This window comes from Eucyclogobius newberryi, unplaced genomic scaffold (assembly GCF_026437365.1).
Source record: "Eucyclogobius newberryi isolate DKJ021-1_F unplaced genomic scaffold, fEucNew1.0.hap1 SCAF_21, whole genome shotgun sequence".
Lineage (NCBI taxonomy): Eukaryota > Metazoa > Chordata > Actinopteri > Gobiiformes > Gobiidae > Eucyclogobius > Eucyclogobius newberryi.
In genome coordinates, this window is record NW_027315846.1 from 19,744,316 (window position 1) to 19,766,457 (window position 22,142).

At 43.4% G+C, this 22,142-nt stretch overlaps 4 protein-coding genes across 6 annotated transcripts in view; 2 read left to right on the plus strand and 2 right to left on the minus strand.

The window, feature by feature from the left end:
• The window catches only part of asap2a (ArfGAP with SH3 domain, ankyrin repeat and PH domain 2a), a 16,784-nt gene extending 5,212 nt beyond the window's left edge, over window positions 1-11,572 (plus strand). The window contains exons 3-29 of one of the 3 annotated variants that reach the window (XM_072457381.1): window positions 1,733-1,878; window positions 2,369-2,443; window positions 3,000-3,049; window positions 3,265-3,394; window positions 3,491-3,576; window positions 4,310-4,385; window positions 4,467-4,553; window positions 5,004-5,107; window positions 5,263-5,332; window positions 5,599-5,686; window positions 6,117-6,165; window positions 6,325-6,491; window positions 6,672-6,805; window positions 7,435-7,529; window positions 7,637-7,826; window positions 7,917-8,002; window positions 8,085-8,200; window positions 8,441-8,508; window positions 8,590-8,697; window positions 8,773-8,980; window positions 9,146-9,295; window positions 9,369-9,435; window positions 9,896-9,954; window positions 10,026-10,168; window positions 10,296-10,415; window positions 10,785-10,821; window positions 11,047-11,572. In XM_072457381.1, the coding sequence (XP_072313482.1) occupies window positions 1,733-1,878; window positions 2,369-2,443; window positions 3,000-3,049; window positions 3,265-3,394; window positions 3,491-3,576; window positions 4,310-4,385; window positions 4,467-4,553; window positions 5,004-5,107; window positions 5,263-5,332; window positions 5,599-5,686; window positions 6,117-6,165; window positions 6,325-6,491; window positions 6,672-6,805; window positions 7,435-7,529; window positions 7,637-7,826; window positions 7,917-8,002; window positions 8,085-8,200; window positions 8,441-8,508; window positions 8,590-8,697; window positions 8,773-8,980; window positions 9,146-9,295; window positions 9,369-9,435; window positions 9,896-9,954; window positions 10,026-10,168; window positions 10,296-10,415; window positions 10,785-10,790 (2,678 nt within the window). In that variant the 3' untranslated portion in view covers window positions 10,791-10,821; window positions 11,047-11,572. The remainder of the gene's footprint in view (window positions 1-1,732; window positions 1,879-2,368; window positions 2,444-2,999; window positions 3,050-3,264; window positions 3,395-3,490; window positions 3,577-4,309; window positions 4,386-4,466; window positions 4,554-5,003; window positions 5,108-5,262; window positions 5,333-5,598; window positions 5,687-6,116; window positions 6,166-6,324; window positions 6,492-6,671; window positions 6,806-7,434; window positions 7,530-7,636; window positions 7,827-7,916; window positions 8,003-8,084; window positions 8,201-8,440; window positions 8,509-8,589; window positions 8,698-8,772; window positions 8,981-9,145; window positions 9,296-9,368; window positions 9,436-9,895; window positions 9,955-10,025; window positions 10,169-10,295; window positions 10,416-10,784; window positions 10,822-11,046) is intronic. The other 2 variants (XM_072457379.1, XM_072457380.1) reach the window with 2 other exon arrangements.
• A 313-nt stretch (window positions 11,573-11,885) lies between these two features.
• On the minus strand, window positions 11,886-14,269 carry itgb1bp1 (integrin beta 1 binding protein 1). Its single transcript, XM_072457635.1, has 7 exons — window positions 14,082-14,269; window positions 13,187-13,298; window positions 13,036-13,114; window positions 12,776-12,903; window positions 12,583-12,675; window positions 12,329-12,478; window positions 11,886-12,262 (listed from the first exon to the last, which is right to left on the minus strand). Exons 2-7 carry the CDS (start codon window positions 13,256-13,258, stop codon window positions 12,191-12,193), a joined length of 594 nt encoding a protein of 197 aa, XP_072313736.1. The 5' UTR covers window positions 13,259-13,298; window positions 14,082-14,269; the 3' UTR covers window positions 11,886-12,190.
• Window positions 14,270-14,471: 202 nt separating this feature from the next.
• On the plus strand, window positions 14,472-18,949 carry LOC140370440 (cleavage and polyadenylation specificity factor subunit 3). The gene is made up of 18 exons (XM_072457590.1): window positions 14,472-14,678; window positions 14,750-14,813; window positions 15,056-15,153; window positions 15,221-15,349; window positions 15,410-15,587; window positions 15,724-15,813; window positions 15,886-16,036; window positions 16,104-16,279; window positions 16,342-16,500; window positions 17,004-17,150; window positions 17,229-17,381; window positions 17,530-17,638; window positions 17,701-17,799; window positions 17,861-17,955; window positions 18,041-18,128; window positions 18,390-18,456; window positions 18,538-18,634; window positions 18,711-18,949. Exons 1-18 carry the CDS (start codon window positions 14,608-14,610, stop codon window positions 18,810-18,812), a joined length of 2,073 nt encoding a protein of 690 aa, XP_072313691.1. The 5' UTR covers window positions 14,472-14,607; the 3' UTR covers window positions 18,813-18,949.
• Window positions 18,950-19,008: 59 nt separating this feature from the next.
• Window positions 19,009-20,822, minus strand: LOC140370441 (uncharacterized). The gene has a single exon (XM_072457591.1). It carries the CDS (start codon window positions 20,769-20,771, stop codon window positions 19,839-19,841), a length of 933 nt encoding a protein of 310 aa, XP_072313692.1. The 5' UTR covers window positions 20,772-20,822; the 3' UTR covers window positions 19,009-19,838.
• Window positions 20,823-22,142: the final 1,320 nt, after the last annotated feature.

Here is a 22,142-nt window from a genome sequence, read left to right on the forward strand (position 1 = left end):
CAGGACCCTGGAATACTGCAGTCTAATGTGATTCTTCTACAGAAAAGACAACTAATGCTATGTACATGTGGATTTGTTTTGTTTTGTTATGGTTATTCTGCCATTTGTGAGTGATGTAGTGATGTGTATGTTGTAACTGCCTGTGGTGAGTTGGTTCCCTGAGCTCTTAGATGGAGGTGAACCCTCTTATAGTCTTTATTCAGTGGAATACATGCTGTCCTGCTGAGGGCCGCCACAGCCTGAATAATATGCTCATGACAGAGGGACAGCTGTGGACCCGGGCCCCCCGGATCAGCTGGGAGGGGCTGAATTTGTGTGTGGTTGCTCAGGCATGGTGGGCCCTTCACGCTTTACATGGTTATCAGCATAAAACCATGTCTTTGTTGGGGCACTACACAGTCAGCGCACCGCAGCTGCACTTGTGGACAAACAAAACCCACATGCCACATTGTGCAGCTTTGGATGTACTGCTGATGGTCTGTGTAGACACATTTGAAAAACACACGCTGCAAACACGCACAGGGAACTGCTCTGGCTTAGTACTTCCCTTTTCATGAACACACTATAGCTCTATAAACCGCCACAGAGGACGAGCAAGGACAGTTTGCCAATGATGACAGGGATTCTTCCTGCTTGTCTACATGGCATACTTAGAGGAGTTGTAGATGGTCAGGCTTGTTTCAAACTGTGTAAAGTAAAGCACAGACTTAATAAGATTTTCAAGTGTTGGGAGAAAGCATGATGCTCTTCTGCATTTTTGACCTTTTCTAAGTGAATTGTCCAATCAGACTCCTTTGATTGTTCATATGTTAAAGCTCCTGTGAAATCTTGCATTTCTCTGAGTTTAGATTCATCTCCACAGTCTCTGGTTGTCATAGTGACAGCTCCAGCCCCACAGTCTGCGTCAGCATGGCAGCATGTCCCTGTACTCCTCCAGTGTCCCGTGTGCTGAGGTGTGAGCAGGGCTAAAAGACTGGAGAGATACTCCCTCTCGGCTGTAATATTGGTTCATTTGCATAGTGAAATGAAGACCTGGTTTACACAGCTGCTCTCTCAAGCCATCTATTGTAATAAAAAATGCAGTGAGGAAAGTTGCAGAGCATATTTCATAGGTAAAACTAAACTGCCACTTCACAGGGTTTATCAGCACAGAAGGCATGCAAATTCAGGATTACAGAATGCCGTTCATCTTCATCTTAAAGCCACAAACATCTTCTTTGAGGACAGTGGTGTAAAGATGCTCAGCAGGAGAAGAGATGGTTTTAAAGAGGAGTTAAAGAGGCCATTTTTGTTTAAAAAAAAAAAAAAAGAATCCCTATTTACACAGAAATGGGGTTTTCTCCCGGCAGTGTACCGCAGAACACGGCACGAAACGGCATCCAGCTTACAATATGATTTCTATGGCCATTACAGGGCTATTCGTGTAACAAAGATTAGTTTCAGGTGAAACTGTAAACAGGACAGGCTATTATCAGGAGGTTCCACCTGGTGGGTAGGGTTTAATCAGAGAAGAATAAATACTTGAGTTCTCAGACCACATCTGTAGATTGAGAATGACTCTTGTCCAGATGACTACAACAGAATCTTTTTTCTACAAGCAGAAGACTTGTTTATTTCATTTTTGTACTCTTAAACTTCAAAGCCAAAACATCTCTGAATATATTGAATACAAATATCTTTGAATATATTGTTTTGTATCTGTACTGTCAAACTAATGTTCGTGTGTTTTTAGCTCATGTGGAGAACGAGGAGCAGTACACTCAGGCTCTGGAGAAGTTTGGAGAAAACTGTGTGTACAGAGAAGATCCTGACCTGGGCTCGGCCTTCCTCAAGTTCTCCGTCTTCACCAAAGAGCTCACAGCCCTCTTCAAAAACCTGGTGAAGCTGTTGTCTGATCATTTTAACAATGGACTTGTTTAAAGATTAGTAGACAATTGTGTGGTGGTGGTGGTGCAAAGCTTTTGTTTATAACATTATTTATACAACATAATTTTAGATTGATAGCATGAAGGCAAAGCAAAGGAGAAATGATCTGCTAAAAGCATATAATCTCATTGGGAACTAAATGAGATTGGTGCGCTTTAATTTAAACTTTGCACAATTGAAACATGGAATTCAAAATGCATTAAGACAGTGAAACTCCCAACACAGGCACGCACACGCGCGCACGCACACACACACGCTAATAGCTACTCTTTTACCATTTACATGTGCGCATTGAAACCTACATTTTGATTATTATATATGAATACATTAGTATTGGTGGCAGTGAAGTGATTCTATCTTTATTCTTAACCTTCAGCTGAAGCCATGTGTCCTTCAGAGGGGATGTAGTAACATAATGTATGTGTCGCTTGTCTCGTTTCAGTTCCAGAACATGAACAACATCATTACCTTTCCCCTGGACAGCCTTCTCAAAGGAGACCTGAAAGGAGTCAAGGGGGTAAGCCATCGCCACTTACAGTTCAGAGAAACCAGTGGCCAAAACTGTGTTCCCAGTGTGACAGTTCATCACGATGGCTGGACACAGTGCACACTGTGCTTCAGTGCCTCTGTATGCCCAGCCCAGCCCTGTATTTTTAGCTTCAGTTGGTGTTGTTTTGGAGCTGACATTTCCTTCCTCGCGCTCGTGTTTTCATGACCTCCCTTTGACCTTCTCTCAGAGCGGCATCCTCTCTCTGCTGTTCCTTATTTGGGGACAAAGTGGGCTCTTTTAGCTATTGCACTGAACCAGATTTTCCTTCAAGACAAGACTTTCTCCCTGTGCTCCAACATGATGTTTACACACATGGCACATGGGACAGATCCTAAATGAACTCTGTGACAGCAGTGAGCCCTGGCCAGCTGTAAATGGCCCAAAGTGAAGTTTGCCCAAATATAGTCACCAGTAACGTCAGGTGTTTGTAATGCACTCAACAACATGACCTAGATTGTGTAACATAAGGCAGGTTAAAGTGTGTGTGTGTTTTTTAATTAACGCTTTTGTTATTTATCTACAGGACTTGAAAAAGCCTTTTGATAAAGCCTGGAAGGACTATGAAACCAAAGTGTAAGAAATCCACTTCAGCTGTTTATTCATATTGCAAAGACCGTTAATATGCACATTGTAACATACACATAATACTTTGACATTGTTATATCCCTGCCCTGTTGTACATTGTATGCATCTCCTCCTCACAAGAGATCAATGCCACTGGTGTCTTTGGCTGTACGCACGTCATACCAAGATACACAGATTGACACTATTGTTTGTTTTCCTGTCAGCACCAAGATTGAGAAGGAGAAGAAGGAACATGCGCGGCAGCACGGGATGATTCGTACTGAAATTAGCGGGGCTGAGATCGCAGAGGAGATGGAGAAGGAGAGGAGGTTTTTCCAGCTGCAGATGTGCGAGGCGAGTGCTCAGACATGAATCCTTAGTCAGACGTACATAAGAGCATGAGTCGGAGTTAATGTAGTTCTGTCTTTTATCTCACATTTATGATTTTAGTTTCTTCTTAAAGTCAATGAGATCAAGATCAAGAAAGGAGTGGATCTGCTGCAGAATCTTATTAAGTACTTCCACGCACAGTGCAAGTAAGATTCTTCCGTATGGCAGTTCTTCCTGCTCTGCCCACACAACCACTTAACACATGTATGTGCGGCACAGGCCTCTGAACTTCTCTTAATTAAGTTTGACTCTAAAATGACTGCCTCGCAACACTGGCTACCACAAAAACCCCTTCCTCTCACAAAGCCTCCAGTACACAACACCCTTTTTTGGTTGAAATTATTCCACAGAACACCAACTGATCTATTACAACTTCCCCAAATCGCACTTTTTAGTCAAAAGAATGTGGTTTATATAATGTAGCAAGCAACTTTTTAATTTGGCCTTTTGTGATTGTTTTGCTTTCATTTTTTGATGCAGAGCTTTGCTCTGGACACTCAAAAATGGTAAATTGTTAAATCAAATCCCAGTGTGCATCCAGTAACCCAAGGCACACTTGTGTTTCCTGGCGAATTGGTTGAAAAAAAAAATTATCAACCAATTAAAAAGTCCGGAATTATCTGTAAATAAATCATCTGTTGTAGTTGTATGACAGTCAAAGTCACAAGCCAAACCCAGCCCTTGGGATAGACACACCCAAGAGGGGTGTGTCAATATGCTGTGAGTAATGACTGGTGGTAGTGGGAGGGGCCTGGTGGTGTACATTAGTAGCCTTATTTCCTTCTGATTACTGAAGCCTGCTTATGGCCACATGTATATGTGGAATTAAGATTGTAAACTGCAATACACATTTTAAGCAACAAGTTATTTTTCTCTCAGTTTCTTTCAGGACGGATTGAAAGCTGTGGACAACCTAAAGCCCTCGATTGAGAAACTGGCCACTGATCTGCATACGGTGCAGTTTTTAAAATATAATGATTTATTGTATCATCGTATTTCTTCTCATGTGTATTATCAATCGTCTGTCCGTGTTCAGATAAAGCAGGTACAGGATGAGGAGAGGAAGCAGCTGACTCAGTTACGAGATGTTCTGAAGACCGTTCTGCTGGTGGATCAAAAGGAGGTAAAGCAGTGCCATGCTGACTCCTCATTCTCTCCAACTATGTCAGACATGTTTTATGTTCATCTTTTGACTCACAACCCTTGAGCGCTGACTCTGGTCTGGATAGTTTAAAGTTAAAATACATTATTAACTTGTAATGGGATTCATCTAAATATATTTTTCCCTTTTGCTGCGTCCAACACAAGTCTAGGAGAGTAAGTGAACTTTGTTGTGCTTGTTTTTCTTTAAAGTTTCGATGACTGTTTGCATGTACTGTTCTAAACAATCACATATATATAATACGTATGTATTGTGATGTAGTGATTTCAAAATGGTATTTATAGGAAGTGTGGTCTGGTCAGTCTAGTTGTGCCTCTCAGAGGTTCATATTAACTCCTTGAAATGTATTTGTATGAAATATGTATGAAAGTTCATTTGGCCTGATTGGTCTTCCTGAATTGTGCGCCTCAGGAATCTCCCATGCGACCTTCAACGACCTACAGCCTCCACCAGCCGCAGGGAAACAAGGAGCATGGCACAGAGCGCAGCGGCTTCCTCTATAAGAAGAGTGATGGGTGAGGTTCAATTATGACTGAATGGCCCAAAAATATCTACCTGCCTCTGGTTGAAGCTATTTAAAAAATGCTCTCACTGCATATTGTACTGACTGTGTCCCAATTTTACAGAACTTTATTCATCTCTCTTCTCCTTATTAACATTTTTGCTGCAGGTTGCGAAAAGTTTGGCAGAAGAGGAAGTGCACTGCAAAAAATGGATACCTCACCATTTCACATGGCACTGTAAGCAAACTATTATTTTACTGGTCTCCACTCTCGGGATGAGTTCTAGTTTTAGATGTATAGCATGGTGTACTGGTACTGCAGAACTGAACAGTACTGTGTAATGTGTATGCAGTAATGTGCACTGATAAAAAGCCCTGTCGAGTCACTGACAGCATTTGGTCTTCATTCCTTTTTTTGTTATTACAATGTGTTTCTTTTGGGTCTGGCCATTCTTTTGTGTGCTCAAATACTTCATTCCAGCTCACTGAAATGTGTTTTTTCAGGCTAACAGACTGCCAGCTAAACTGAACCTGCTAACCTGCCAGGTGAAGCACAACCCAGAGGAGAAGAAGAGCTTCGACCTCATCTCCCGTAAGATTATCATCATCACTCTTCACATCGCCTCTGTTCAGTATCTGCAGTATCTGCAGTATCTGCAGTATCTGCTCATCTGTAATACTACTGTAATATTCTGAGAGCAGGTGCGACCCAGTAAAGTAAAGTGAAGTTATGGCTGGGTCATCTGTATTTGGAGCGGTCAGATCCACTGGCCCACAGGGTTGCGGTGTGATCGCAGCTGCCGTTGAATACTGCCGTTGTGTCCTTGGGCAACTGGTGTGTGTTTGTGTGAATGTGTGACTCGTTCCTTGATAAATGTGACCTTTTTTTAATGCAGAGGATCATTTTTCCTGGGCCTGTTCTCATCATATATGTTTATGTCGATAGAAGAAATAGCGTATTATTGTCAAAGAATGTTTTCTCATAAATATTCCTCATCAGTCTTGTTTTGTAATTCTTCCAGATGACAGAACGTATCACTTTCAGGCTGAGGATGACCAAGACTGTCAAATGTAAGTACTTTAACTTGAGCAGCCCTAAACACAATCACACTCTTGTGAGTCACACACGGCCCATCTCCTGCCCATTGCAGAGCCATCAAAGTATCAGGTTGCTCCTGCACTCCTTTCATTCCTAACCAAGTTATCTTCTCATTGTGCGGTCCATGGCAGCTGGATCTCAGTGCTGCAGAACAGTAAAGAGGAGGCTCTGAACCAGGCGTTTAAAGGGAACCAACACATCGGAGAGAACAACATTGTCCAAGAGCTGACACGGGCCATCCTGGTCGAGGTGAAGAGGATGAGCGGGAACGGCAAGTGCTGTGACTGTGGGGCCCCTGGTGAGTGCTGGCCACACCTAGCAGCACTTAAACACTGTTAGACATATGTGACACCAGAGGAAGTGTCAGCTTCTTTACTTATACCATTAGTGAATATCTGAATTTGCACTCATTTATCTCCCACAAATGCTCAAATCTCATGTCGGTTCTTGTGTAACTCTCTGTGCTCCGGCCGCTCAGACCCCACGTGGCTGTCCACAAACCTGGGAATCCTCACGTGCATCGAGTGTTCAGGGATCCACCGTGAGCTTGGAGTCCACTTCTCCAGGATCCAGTCTCTCACTCTGGATGTCCTCAGCACTTCAGAGCTCTTGGTGGGTGCTGTTTCGTCAGCAGGTCCTATTATGTAGTAGAGTATAAATCACCAGCACAAAGGTGCCCACTACGTCAATCATAGTCTACCGGTCGCCCTCGGCGACCCAAAGCCCGATCTGTTTATATCACTTGGATATTTATTGGAGCTGCAGCAACTGAAAAATGTCCTTTTGAGGTCAATTAAGTAGTCTGATTCTGAGGTTTATTGTCTGAAGTGACCGTATAAACACATTGAACACCAAGTGCATGACACACTAGCGCAAGTGAACTACAATCGGCCCAAGTACAGTTGTAGTTATTGGCTGCTCTCCTATGAGTGTACACAGCGACTGCAGGACCACGCGACTGTCTGCTCTCTGCGGCCGCTAAGCGTGAGCTGACAGTAGAGCCTATACTGTGTTTCTGTAGCCGAATTCACTTCAATCAATAATAAAACCCTGTTAAACACTCAGATGTTTGGATTAATAGATTATAATATAAACCTACAGTTATCTGAATCTAAAAGTAGCTTGTGAACCAAGACAGCGTGGACACCCCTGCCCTGCCCCCTTGTTTGTTCAGATCAGCCTCGCTCTGACCACCTGTGAATGACTGTAAAATACTGTTCTGAGATGTGTGTTCTCCACAGCTGGCCAAGAATGTGGGGAATGCAAGCTTTAATGAAATAATGGAGGCGGGTTTAGCTGCTCAAAGTGTGGTGAAACCCAACCCAGCCAGTGACATGTAAGTCATCTTCTCTACATGCAAGATGTACTGGTGTGTGAGTGCTGTGTTTAGGCAGAAACAAATACAATATACTATACACTTCTAACCCTCCTGTGTCCCACTAGGCAGACAAGAAAAGACTTTATTGTGGCCAAATACACTGAGAAGCGTTTTGCACTGAGGAAGTGTCCGGATGCAGTGTCCCGGCTGCAGGCTCTGTGTGAGGCCGTGAAGTGTCGCGACATCTTCACTCTCCTCCAGGCATACGCTGATGGTGTGGACCTGATGGAGCCCATTCCTCTGGCCAACGAGCATGTCAGTGCCACAAACAACATGTTGGATCTACAGTCAACCTGTTAGAACCTTTTTTATACTGTCTCTATATCACTTCATGTCTTTACCCAGGAACCTGGAGAGACGGCCCTGCACCTTGCCGTGAGATTGGTCGATAGAACTTCCCTTCATATTGTGGATTTCCTCTCACAGAACAGGTCTGAGTCATGCATCACACTAAAGCCACTTCAACAGGATTCATTATATTACTATGTATTCATTCCTCTCTTCTGTTTGCAGTCTGAACCTGGATAAGCAGACGACCAAAGGCAGCACAGCCCTGCATTACTGCTGTCTGACAGACAACAGTGAGTGTCTCAAACTGCTGCTGCGAGGGAAGGCCTCCATAGACATTGGTGAGAAAACACACGTGATCCCTTTTCTGTCCAGCTGTTCTTCCCTCCACTCGCAGCCTCTACTCTTTAATCAGGTGTTTTTTCTGCTCTATACTTTTATTTAATACAACATGCATACATAGAAAGTCCTGCAATCTGCTTTTTATTTTAGCACGGTAACATGCACAGCAGAGCTTCGAGGACATGTTTAGGTTTGAGTTCATGTGGACACAATGATGACAGATTGGGGGTGTTTTACAGCGAATGAGTCTGGGGAGACCCCTCTAGACATCGCTCGTCGACTCAAACACATCCAGTGTGAGGAGCTGGTGAGTACCACGTCACAAATTTGACTCTTCTCAGTGACAAAACTCATCTGGTTGTCCTTCTGTCTCTCTGCTCGTGTCCAGCTCAACCAGGCACTAGCAGGGAAGTTCCATGGTCATGTCCACGTGGAGTACGAGTGGTGTCTGCGTCATGACGATCTGGACGAGAGCGACGAGGACCTGGACGAGAAGGTGAGAGCGTTTAACCTGTGTGTGTAATTGTGTTCAAGTAGTTTCTTCGTTCTGATTGTTACCTGTGTGGAACAGCCCAGTCCACTGCGCAGAGAGGAGCGCCCCGTCAGCTGTTACTCCCCCAGTACTAACACACACCCGTCCAGCACTCGCGACGGCCTCAAAGACAAGCACAGAGCATTCATGATCAACAATGAAACATATGGCACTATCCTGACCTCTAACACTCAGGCTGGACTGGCCTGTGCTGGGCCGGCCCCTCCACTGCCTCCAAGAAACCTGGGTATGCTACAATATACTACAGTACAATACATGTGCTGTATCTGCATGAAACCCTTGTATTTGTTTGTAATGAGGGCGTTGCTTTGTTGCAAAAGCAAAGTACAAAACATGTATAATATGTGACTAAATTATTAATGCAGACTGAACTTTTCTGTCTATCTTTCAGTTCAGTTGCCTGGTTTGAGAGGGACGGCTCAAACAGCTGCATCAAACTGGAAATCCAGTGCTTTAGACACGTGTGGGCGACAGAGGTCGTCCTCAGACCCCCCCAACATGCACCCTCCTGCCCCGCCCATCAGACTCATCTCAGCTGGAGGTGTGAAACCTTTTGTACTGCTGCTTTATTTCAGTGTCCAGGTAAAGTGTGACTGTGCTCGTTTGTGTTTCAGCCCTGACGTCCTCTGTGTTGAAGTCTAAGTCCGGCTCTAGAGCAGCGCCCCCTCACTCGTCTGCGAGGTAAGTGTATTCATCACATCTACATACTGTGATGGATTTGTCTGACAGTGTGCACACAACTGAATCCCTGCTGCTGGAATTGGTGGTGGAGTAGATGGCACACATGCCTCCCATGTGGAGCAAGTTCAAAATCCAGTTTGGACAATTTGCTGCATGTCCTTCCCCAGTCTACTCCCCATTTCAGATAGTCTTTTAACGCGTGTGTGCCGAAAAATACTTTTAAATGAAAAATAAATCACAAAAATTAAATAAGCTTTTTTTTTTCTGAGGCAGGATACTAGATATCTAACACAGGAGAAGTGAATTTACCTTCCACTTATGAAATTCATTGTGTCTTCTTTTTATATACTTTTATATATTTTTAAGACTTACAAACAAACAAAACATTCATCCTCAGTACAGGATCAAGAGGCATGAACACAAAACACTTTGCAATAGTATATGTGTCATTTGTTTTCAGATATGACAAAGGGTTCATCCGTGGGGCCCCGGCTCAAAGTGAACCTTCTGAAAGAATGGGTGAGTAAACTAGGCAACAAAATGGCAGCTCATACTGCCAACTGTGCAGAATGCCTTCCTGTTTGACACAGAGAGAATGGGAAGCCCGTTTATTGTCAAACGTGATGTGATTTCATCGCCTGTTCCTGTTCCAGCAAAGGAAGTGCCTGGCTGCCCTCAGAACTCCAGTGGACAGTGTGTGTCTCAGGGGCCGACGCACAAAAAGGCCTACACTGTGAGTAACTGTACAAAACTCTTGTCCCATATGTTCTACTGCATTCTGACTTTTCCTCTTTAACCGTCTGTTTATTTAAATATGTCTGGAATTGGAAAAGTGAAAGTGTTGCATCCGTGTGTTTCAGAAGCAGAAGCCAAAGAGAGTCAAAGCCATGTACAAGTGTGTCGCAGATAACCCAGATGAGCTGACGTTCTCTGAGGGCGAGGTGATTGTTGTGGACGGAGAGGAGGACCAGGAGTGGTGGGTCAGTATCTTCAGTATATACATCTGTTTATATAATTTCACTGTGCAGTGATGGACGCAGAGATGGACAAATAGACGGTTGGTAGGTCTGGTGATTTAAACAAAGGATTTCTTGACCACTAAAGCCTACAACAACATAAGCTGCGGAGCAAACCTGGTCATGTACCAAAGACTTAGTTCTTCTCTTTTCATTTTGGTTTTTGATTTGTCATGTCAGAGATCACACACGGTTCATGAACACTTCAAAATACTAAGAAGGAAACTGGTTATTTTAAGACTGTACTTTGGTTCCCCCCCCCTAATCTTACATATATAAATAAAAAAGAATAATAAATCTCTTGAGTTTCAAGGTAGAATTTTCTGATTTCAGGTTTAAACAACATTATAAGGTTTCGTCTTGCGGAAAGGTAATTGGTTTTTGAAATAACCTGCTAGTTTCCCAGTGGTTGTGATAGTGAAATTGTGCAGTTTAATCTTCTAAACTGATTCAGCTGTCATCTTTGTACCTTTATTCTAATTCAGCCAACCCAGAGGTCATTGAGAGTCGTTTGTGTATCTGACTGTTATAGTTGGAGGCTCCAGTAGAATTGGCAGTGTTATTGTAGGTCTTTAAAGTTGTGTTGTGCCCACAGTTCGGTCACATCGAGGGCGACCCCACGAGGAGAGGAGCCTTCCCGGTCACCTTTGTCCACTACATCGCTGACTGAGAAGGGCACTTTGGTAATGCTGCTGATTGTAGGGCAAGTGGCATCTTGAGTGTCACCAGCACTTTCTGGACTAATACCAGAGTCCTTACACAATGAAAACGCTTCCGATTGTTCTGTTATTAGAAAGAATACCTAACCTGTTTGTTGCCGCTGTTGAGTCATTACTGGTCAGAACTGAACTGGTGTAGAAGCTATAATAAATTATGCTTAAAACTGGGACACACTGAAGCAAGCATTCCATGGGTTTGTGAGTGACACGAAAGTGAATAACTTAAAGGAAAGTTCATGGAAGTTTACTCACTGGAATTTTTTTTTTTTACTTATGTAAAAGATTTTTGTTTATATTTTAATGTAATGTAAAAATGAATGTGCTGGGATAAAGCTTAGTTGTAGCTTAGCCTCAGTTGGACTTATGTGTAAGTAGAAAAAGAGTTAAATAAACAAATCAATATTCTCCGTCTGATGACCCGTTTGTTTTAAATAATTACCAAGTTTGAAATTCTCTGCACATACTGTACCCATTTTTGAACTCCAGCACTCCCTCTGCTGGGGAATAGTGGTACATCAGATCATACCATGGATGGCAGGTGTAAAATGTGATCCACGTACATCAGACATGAAGAAAACACTAGATTAAGAAGTCAAGTACCATTTATGAGTTATTTGAAAACACAAGACATTGTGTTTAAAAATATACATAATCACAAAATATACCATTTCTGTTTACAGTACATGAGCACATGAAGATTAAAACTGAAGGTACCACATAAACAAGGCATTGGAGGTTTGCATCCATTTGGGGTAAAACCACATCTCACAACAGTTTGTTTATTTTCAAGGAGGACAAAGCAAAAAACTATAACCTACATATGAAAGTTGAATCTTATGTACCAATAGAGACATTACAATATTATGCTAAAGTACCTAACTCGCTGAAGTCTGCATCTGAGCTTATTTTGTATACAATGTGTGATTATAATCTGTAATTTTACAGTACATTTTGAGGTACAACAATATTAATCTTGTCTTTTAAAAAGTTGCACTCGATGTTTGGAGTTGCACCTGCAGGTCAGGACTTCTCAGACACCAGAGCGCAGTCGAATGCTGCTGACAGTACCTTACATATGGACAGGGCCTGTTCCTGCACAGAACAGCAAGAGAAAGGTTACTCCAGTGTCTCGAAGCTGGCCTGAGTGCACATACTCACCGAGCTGTGGCACTGGTACACCCAGATGCTGCACTCTTCTTGGTTCAAGTCTGTGGTTTTAAGAGCAAGAAGATTCTTTCCTGCTCCGAGGCCATCGTCGTAACACAACATTCGAACAATTAGGTACAAAGGGTGACGATGCAAGACATCCTGCACAAAAAAGCCCAAACCCTAAAGCACATACTTTAACCAGCGATAGAAGTTCAAATGTAAAGGAATTCTATTTATTTGAAACTCTCATTGATAACACTCACACACTGGTCAATCGAGGCCACTTTGACTCCATGCTTGGACACTACCAGGAGCATCTCTTCCTCTGCAGGCACAAAAGGCAGCTTCCCATCTTGCTGTGTGGAAGGAACAAAACCATATTTTTTGTTGAGAAATTCAATTGCATTAATTTGCATTTTTTGTTGCCAGGATTAGCATTTGAAACACAGATGTTACCTGAGCTGAGTCAATGTAGTTGATGAGGTCCAGAGGCTCCTGAAGAGTCCTGCTTATATCAAACTGCATCTTCTCGATGGCTCCCACATACTTCACCCTGAACTCTGCACATGCCTCCGAGCTGTTTCCTGGACACCAAATGCACTAACATCACTAACAAAACATGTATTTATTACTGACTCATTGCAAAGCCAAACGTTATCAAAAATGTCTGTTTTGATGGCATATGGTGACTAAAATGTAACATTACAGTGGCACACCTGAGCTCTTGGCAGAATCTGTGTCGAGGCTGGCGACAGTGCTGGACCTGGACAGTCCTCCTAGACTGGACTCCACAGACTGAGGGACACGAGAGAGAGTTAGAGCTGAATACAAACATCACCTGGATGTAGCTGTGGGCCAGGTCTGTACTTTGCTCTTGGTGCTGATCTCACTGCTCTGGGAGCTGCTGCTGCTGTGTCGCTTCTTTACTTTACGGAACATTCTTCACCATGACGACCACATCCAGCCTTGAGCCCCCAAACTGCACAACAGACAGACATTTCCAGAACAAATGTGCATAGCGATCTTCTCAGCCATGATCATAAGTATATGTTTACCCTGATGACTCAAAGGTCTCACAGGTACCTCGTAAAAAAGAGTAGCAAGTAAAAGTGATAAACGCTCTTGATGGCAGTTAAAGGTACACTGTGTAACTTTTCGGGTGATGTGGCATTAAACTATCTCCATGGAGACGAGCAGGGGGACGTCACTGGGCCAAGTTACAGGTTAGATCCGCGGAGAGGCAACAGCTCACCATAAGAATGCATGTTTTTCATTATTTTTTTAAGCTATAAAAACACATGTGACTGAATAAATGCAAGATAGTTTATAAAATAGCTTACTGTGGAAAACGTAAAGTAAAGCATTAACATCTCCATAAAAATAAGCAAGAGGCAGAGCACCAATAGAAAAGTGATATATTGTAGTTTTATTCATTAATTTCCTCCCGATTGTACCGTAGTGCACCTTTAAAAGCCCCGATAGTACTCACCTCTGCCTGGAGCACCTACAGCCCGGAGACACGTCTGTGCTCTGCTCGGTTTGAGGTTTGCACTGTAGTTAGCAATAGTCATCAAACATTTATAAGTCGTTTGTCTCCTAGGTGCTCCATCACATCATTTATTCAAAACAGAGTTGACATTACCTTGTATATTTAAGATATGCCCTGTGAGAATTGTAGTGCTATATATACATTTACACACTAATTCAAAACCGCTTGCACTTTATGAAATCAAACCCAGAATATTCAAAAAGAGTCGCCAACCTGGATCAGTTTTTCCGCACCGATGCTTCTTTCGTGTGACCCTTCTGACCCCGATCTTATTTTTCAGCAAAAAGTCTTTTCGTCATGTTTACTTGGTTTTGAGTAGACTATCATTGAGCTTTAACCACAGCCTCCGCCCAAAGCTCTTAAAGGGAGCGCCGCCGAGAACTTCACAAATACAACTATTCCTTCATAAAGTCACTGAATATTGCTACATTTGGTTCTTAAAACGTGAGGAAGGAAAAAACTTACACAGAGTTGACAGTGAGCACAGTCTACGCCTAATATAGTACACAAGTATCGAGTTTATCGTCACTAGGAACCAATGAGGACCATTTCTGTTTCTCTCCGGAAATATTTTGGTTTGACAGGCGGAAGTGCGCAGAGTGAGACAGCCCCGCCCAGAGTCTGAGGCCCTCCCACTCGTTCAAATTATGCGCAGGAGCGAGATCTGTCTGATGGAGAGGTTGTTATAGTATAATACATTGATAAAAGAGTCATATTTTCGCTCACACAATAATTAAAGATGGCTGCAAGACGAAAGGTAGACGCCATTGTTCCTGCCGAGGAAAGTGACCAGCTGCACATTCGACCATTGTAAGCTCCTTTAGCAAATGTGTCTATTTTGCATAAATGCGAAATTACTAAATGTTTTCTGTATCCAACAGGGGTGCTGGGCAGGAGGTTGGGAGGTCCTGTATAATTCTGGAGTTTAAGGGAAGAAAAATAATGGTACTGTGTCATTTAGTATTGTCAGTTGCCCCTTATATTACCCCTGAAATGCAAGCAACCAGTTAGGCCATTCATTTATCTGTTGCTTTCTGTGTTCATTTGTGATCATGTTAAGTCGAAAACAATGAGCAGCTATATATGTCACTGCAGATTTTTTTTTTCTTCTTTCTTTTTAGATTCATCAATACCAAAAATTCCATCATAGTCAATTCAGCTGGCTCATGTGAAATATGTGTTTTCAGCTGGACTGTGGGATTCATCCTGGTTTGGAGGGAATGGATGCCCTTCCATACATTGATCTGATAGACCCAGCAGAGATAGACCTGCTCTTTATCAGTCAGTAAGTTCTTTGTTCACGCCTATGCACCAGTGTCACAACATAGATTTTTGACACATTTATTTGGCAGTTTCCACTTGGACCACTGTGGAGCTCTGCCCTGGTTCCTCCAAAAGACCAGTTTTAAAGGCCGAACCTTCATGACTCATGCTACTAAAGCCATCTACCGCTGGCTCTTGTCAGACTACGTCAAAGTCAGGTTGGAATGATTTATTTAAAAAATCTGCTCTATTCCATTTTAACCTTCATAATCCTGTAGTAACATTTCGGCGGATGACATGCTGTACACGGAGACAGACCTGGAGGAGAGTATGGACAAAATTGAAACCATCAACTTCCACGAGGTCAAGGAGGTGGCAGGGATTAAGTTCTGGTGTTATCATGCCGGACACGTGTTAGGAGCGGCCATGTTCATGATCGAGATTGCAGGAGTCAAGGTGAGAACAGAAGTTTAATTTAGCATTGCAATTACAGTCACAAAAATAGCCCGTGCCCGGTGATTGTTTGGCATGATTGTTACAGAAAGTCATAATGTCACATACAGTGATGAATTATTCTTTTTTTTCCTCAAAGTTGCTTTACACTGGAGATTTCTCTCGACAAGAGGATAGACATCTAATGGCTGCGGAAATTCCTAGTGTCAAACCTGACATCCTCATTATAGTAGGTCAACTTTTATTTTATCAACCACAAGCACAACACTCTCTACACTAATCTCTATGTGGTGAATTTCAGGAGTCCACATACGGCACACACATTCACGAGAAAAGAGAAGAGCGAGAGGCGCGTTTCTGCAACACCGTCCATGACATCGTGAACCGGGAAGGCCGCTGTCTGATCCCAGTCTTCGCTTTAGGACGAGCCCAGGAGCTGCTGCTCATTCTCGGTTGGACTCACTCGGTCACATTCAATTCAAGAATGTCTGGTTTTACAGCTAATGTGTGCCCCTGTAGACGAGTACTGGCAGAACCATCCTGAGCTCCATGACATCCCCATTTACTACGCCTCCTCTCTGGCCAAGAAGTGCATGGCCGTTTACCAGACCTATGTCAATGCAATGAACGACAAGATCCGCAAAGCCATCAACATCAATAACCCTTTTGTTTTCAAACACATCAGCAACCTCAAGGTAAGTGGTGCTTTCTGACCGCTAAACGTGTCAGCTTTTATGCCATGTTGTGTTTTCTGCAGAGCATGGACCATTTTGATGACATTGGGCCCAGTGTGGTGATGGCATCTCCAGGAATGATGCAAAGTGGATTGTCCCGGGAGCTGTTCGAGAGCTGGTGCACAGACAAAAGAAACGGGGTCATCATCGCGGGTTACTGTGTTGAAGGAACACTCGCTAAGGTCAGCTCACAGTCTTGCGTGCCATGGCAAACTGTGAATACTACATGTTACGATTAATTGTGGTGAGATTTGCTTTCAAAAATGCCATCATTTGAGCTGCTGTGTTGATGTGGTTACAGGTTCGTAATTCCAGTTGTCCCCTAGGGTTAGCTACTTGTCTCTCCTCACAACTTCCTCAATTGGGCTGTGCTGTCCAGTCAATATGGCCTGAAGCTGATCTTAAAAAATGTGTTGGTTGGAAAACACAGTGTTTGGGATGTACAATTAATTGCGAGAGTTTTTTGTGTTACAGTAAATGGTCAAGAAAACCATTCAGCTTTGTTTTTGATAAGACCAAATCAAATTGAAAATTGTAATAATCAATACAAGATGAAATATTGCCTAGCCCTACAGTGTACAATCAAATTTAGGAAAAGGGCACTAAAATAGGAATTTTGAAAAGAAATTCAGATACAGGTGCACTTTTCAGAACATTCCTAACCACTCCTTACTTCTGCATGCAGCACATCATGTCGGAGCCAGAGGAGATTACAACCATGTCGGGACAAAAGCTGCAACTGAAGATGTCGGTGGACTACATCTCCTTTTCAGCCCACACAGACTACCAGCAAACCAGCGAGTTCATCAGAGCTCTCAAACCTCCACATGTGGTAAGAGCCGCCCCCTGGACCACTGTGGGTCGTGCTGCACAACCAAAATCCAACCAACCACCTGCTCCCATGTTTTAGATCCTGGTGCACGGGGAACAGAATGAGATGGCACGGCTGAAGGCGGCTCTGATCAGAGAGTATGAAGACAATGACCAAGTGCACATTGAAGTCCATAATCCACGCAACACAGAGGCCGTCACACTCAACTTCAGAGGAGAGAAGTTAGCCAAGGTCATTTTCACCTGTGGTACTAAAAAAGCCTGTGTTTTAGTTTTATGTACAGTACATGTTGTTTGTTTGGAAAATATCTGTACATCTAATACTATGTTTTAAGTAAGTATATTCTAGATGTTTCCCTTTTGTCTCTTTGTGCCTGTAGGTGATGGGCTCTTTGGCGGATCAGAAGTGTGTTCAGGGACAAAGAGTTGCAGGAATCCTGGTCAAGAAGAACTTCAACTACCACATACTGAACCCCAGCGATCTGTCCAGTGAGCGCTTGCCTCCCCTGCTCTCCGGCTTGATGACGTGTTAAACTGTGTGTTTTTTACAGCTTACACTGAGTTGACAGTGAGCACAGTGAAGCAGAGCCAGGCTATCCCCTTCACTGGCCCATATTCCCTGCTCGTCTGCCACCTCCGGAACCTCACCGGTACTGATCACGCTTTCTGATCTCATTTTTCTGCCTCTGATGGACTTTTTGTTTGTGTTAGGGGACGTGGAGGAGCTGGAGGGGACAGAGAAAAACACTCTGAAAATCTTCAAAAACATCACTTTGGTTCATGAAGTGGGGATGGTGTTGTTGGAGGTTAGTCTTCATTTCTGCAAAACTGCATGAATTACACTGAAATGGTGAATAAGTGAATAACGCTAAGGCATTTGGATGTTTTTAGTGGATAGCAAACCCTCTGAATGACATGTATGCTGATGCGGTCACAACAGTAGTGCTGGAGGTCCAGTCTAATCCAAAGGCTCAGAAGGGTTTGTCTGAATTGAAGATATTTGTGCATGTTTTAAATTATTATAATTATTTTAAATTACGATAGATTTGGAATAGATTAATCAGAGAGGAGGAATCCATCTAATGTGTCTATAAATATTTTTGAAATAACAGAGAAGCCTGCAAACTGAATATAAATGAATGTAATCTGAAATGTATTTGTGATCACTTGGTGGCCCTAACCCTAAATCTATATTGGATAATGGGAATAATCTGCTTTCCTGATTTTGCTCAATGATCAGTAATGGAAACCCAGAGTAACATTATGGACATGGATGTGTTCCAGGCTCGACTCGAAGTCATGCTGCAGTGAGTCTCTGTGCCTCATTTACCTTTGAGCTCCACCTCTCTGTGCTTCACTTACACTCTTGTTTTCCACACTCTGTTCAGGGACCTGTTTGGAGAGGAATGTGTGGCTTTCATTGATGATAAAATGATTGCAGTGACAGTCGACAGGAGGGTTGTCCACATCTGTGTGAAGAGCAGGGTTAGACATGTGGATCTTATGTTAAATACAGATGTGTGTACCTTTCACGTGGGTAATTCTGTATATTTGTGCATAGACTGTGGTGTGTGAGGACAATGGTTATGAAGACGACTCTCTCAGAGAAATGGTGGAGCTGGCCGTGCAGCGACTCTATGATGCACTCAACCCTGTCATCTAAGACCCCAAGAGTCTGCTATGGACGTTTTTAATTTATATTTATTTATAGTGATTTTACAGTAAAAGTGTGTTTATGTCTTATTGTATTGTTGATTGCATTTGTAACTAATGGCCCCTTTGTCTTTTTGATATTTCTATATGTGATTAAATTAAATGCACTGGTTTTTGACCACCCACATGTAGATGTATCTCTTTTTGTCATAGGACCACCACTTCTGGGTGGGGAAGAATAGGTCAGTATTTATTTTGAGTTAGATTGTTGGATTTTTGTGCAACCTTCAGACTTTGTAGTAGAACTACAAATAAATGTTATTAGTAGAAAACAATTCAATCCGGCAACAATTCATTCCATGTGCATTTGGCAACCAGAAATCAATTAGGTTCTGTTAAAACCACTGGTCTGGGCACTTTAACACATTACAACAATGTCGTTATGTCGTTTAACAAGTGACTTTAAACAAGTCAATGAGCACCAGTAGCAGAGGCAACATAAACCCAACATGATCTTAACATCAGATCCAACACTTTCTCAAAACAGCTACACTCTGAGTAGCACTTAATCGACCCTGTGCCAGTAAACTACTTTGACATTGTTCTTCTGAAATTGCACTTGATTAATAGTCCCACATTATTGCACAATATCCACCTTATCCCTGAAGCCCGTGTGGGCGCCACTATACGACACGTAATCCTTCTTCCGGTTGTATTAGTGAACATACCTCGAGAGAAAATAAGTTCCATACAGACTAAAAAAACGTTTCCGGGCCGCCCAGAGAATCGGTGCATTGTTGACATGTTGGTGCACATGAACATTGGATATTTTACACAAATCAATATACTTTATAGCATATCTTTGTGGCCAGACTTTTCCTTCATTTTCCACGAGTTCCCATCACGTGGGAAAAGTGGGCGGGGCGGAAAAGGTAAATAAGCAACAAACTCTGCACAGACAATAATGCAGAATGAATAAAGTTGTCTTCACCAGCCAAAAACCCTATTCAAGACAGTTCAAACCCGTATTGCACTTTCAGGCTCGTTTGAGGGTGATGACAATCCCCAGCGCCATGGCCAGAAGCAGCGCCACTCCAAAGCCCACCATGCGGTCCGCGTTCTGGTCCGCCAGGCTCTGCTCTTTGCTCCTCTGCAGCTGCACTTTGCGCTCGCGTATGTCTCTGTCCCGCTGTAACTGCTCGCCGTAGTGGGATTTGAAGAACTTGTCGAAGTCAAACACGCCGCCGCCTCCCTGCGGGTCCACCGCGGAGCTCCTGGCGGCGGCGTGCGGCTTGGCGGGGCTCGCGGCGCGGGGGTCTTTGGCGGAGGCTCTGGCAGAAGCCGTCAGGTCCGAGGAGCTCAATAACCCGCGGTCGTACTTTTTGCGCAGCGCCTTGTTGCCCAGAACCGTGTACGCCTCGTTTATGTCCGAGAAGCACAGCGTGGCCTCCTCGCTTCCCGGATTTCTGTCCGGATGAAACGCGAACGACTGTTTGTAGTAGGCGGTTTTTATTTGGGCGTGAGTGGCATTTGGCGAAAGTCCTAAAATATCGTAGTACGCCGTTTTGCTTTTGTACAATGGCTCTTGGTAAGTCCAATTGTCGTTGACACTGTATGCTCTGGTAGAAATCAAAGTGTAATGTCTTGACCACGGGCTGTCTAAAAGTCTTCTTACGTCATGTTGAATTCGCACCACACGTTTTGGTTCGTACAATGTTGCTGAGTCTCTGTGATAACAAATGACCAGAGTGGAAATGACTGGCTTTACCCTTGTGTAACTGCTCCACACACTTTCAGCTCCAGTTCCGCTCTTGTTTACAGTGTTTTCCAACAGAAACCGCACCGACAAAGAAGATACAAGCCGTGTCCCGTAGTACCGCAGGGTCCCGGGCTTTAAACGAGCTCGGAGTCCTGTTCTGAGCCCAATGTCAGACGCTCTCCTTGCCCAGCGCAGACTTTCATGCGCCATGTTCAGACAACATCACAACAAGCAGCGAGCTGTGGACACTGCGCCCCCTGGTGGACCGGAGCTGACCTCACAGAGTCATTATGGATCTATTATATGGATCAGGGATGGGCAGTTATATTTCCTCTGAGGGCCATATTCCTATTGAGGCCAGTGGCGGAGGGCCGAATGCTATCAATGCTGTAACAAATTCTTAGAATTATAAGCCGTTTCTGTAAAATATAGGCTATTGAATCTATTTAAGATAAGATAAGCCTTTATTTGTCCCACAATGGGGACATTCCAGTGTTGCAACACAAAGTAGGTTCAGAAGTAAATAATAAATAACAGATAACCTATAAAAAAACACAAAAAAACACACATATAAGCTCTTATACAAACTATTATACTCTTAATAAAAAGTATAAAAATAACAACAATAGTAACACTCTTATTTACAGCTGTTATATGGACAGAGAATATTGCACCAATATGATTGACATTATGTCAAAGTATTGCACATGATTATGTCAGTATTGCACATGGATATGACAGTATAGTGACACATGTGCTGTGTCTCCTTCACACAGCGAGGGTGGATCAGTCACTGAAGCTGCTCTCCAGAGTGGACAGAGTGTCCTGCAGGGTGTGAGACTTGTGGTCCAACATAGATGTGAGTTTAGCCAGGACCCTTCTGTCCCCCACCTCCTGCACTGAGTCCAGAGCACAGCCCAGGACGGAGCTGGACTTCTTGATGACCTTGTCGCAACAAGCGACACACAAAGGCTAGTGAGCTCCCAACAATCAATCAATATATAACACACAAAACATGAGGGATGTTTTATGTGTTAAATATCCCTCATGTTTGGGTTTTACTTTCACCATGTTCTTTCTGTTTTCACCATTAACCTTTGCTTGATTTACTTTGTATCTTTTTTTGACTCTCAAGTAGATTTTTGCTTCACCAAAATAAAGGGAGTGTTAGTGCTAGGCTATTTTGTGCCACGGCTCCTGAAACTGCTGGGCTATTTGACCGCGTGCACCGGGTTAGACCGCGCCGGGTTAGGGTCAGGGTTAAAAGTAAAACCTTACAAACGACTTACGGTTAAAGGGAGGAAGCAGAGCGTGAAGGGAACCAGGACAGCAGCGTGTTTGGTGTGAAAGAGGAGGGACAGAAGCAAACATGTGAGGGGCCACTCCTCCGCTGCTCTAATGTACTTAACCACGTGTTGGCACTGGGTCTTTTTCTGTTGCTCAAAACACTTCTGTCATGTTCAATGTGTGTACAGTTCTCCAAATGTCTCACGCCCCCCTTGGCACAGCTCTGGGCCCCCACCAAACGGGCGCGCCCCACACTTTGAGAAACTGATATGCGTGGATGAAAAAACTTCCGCC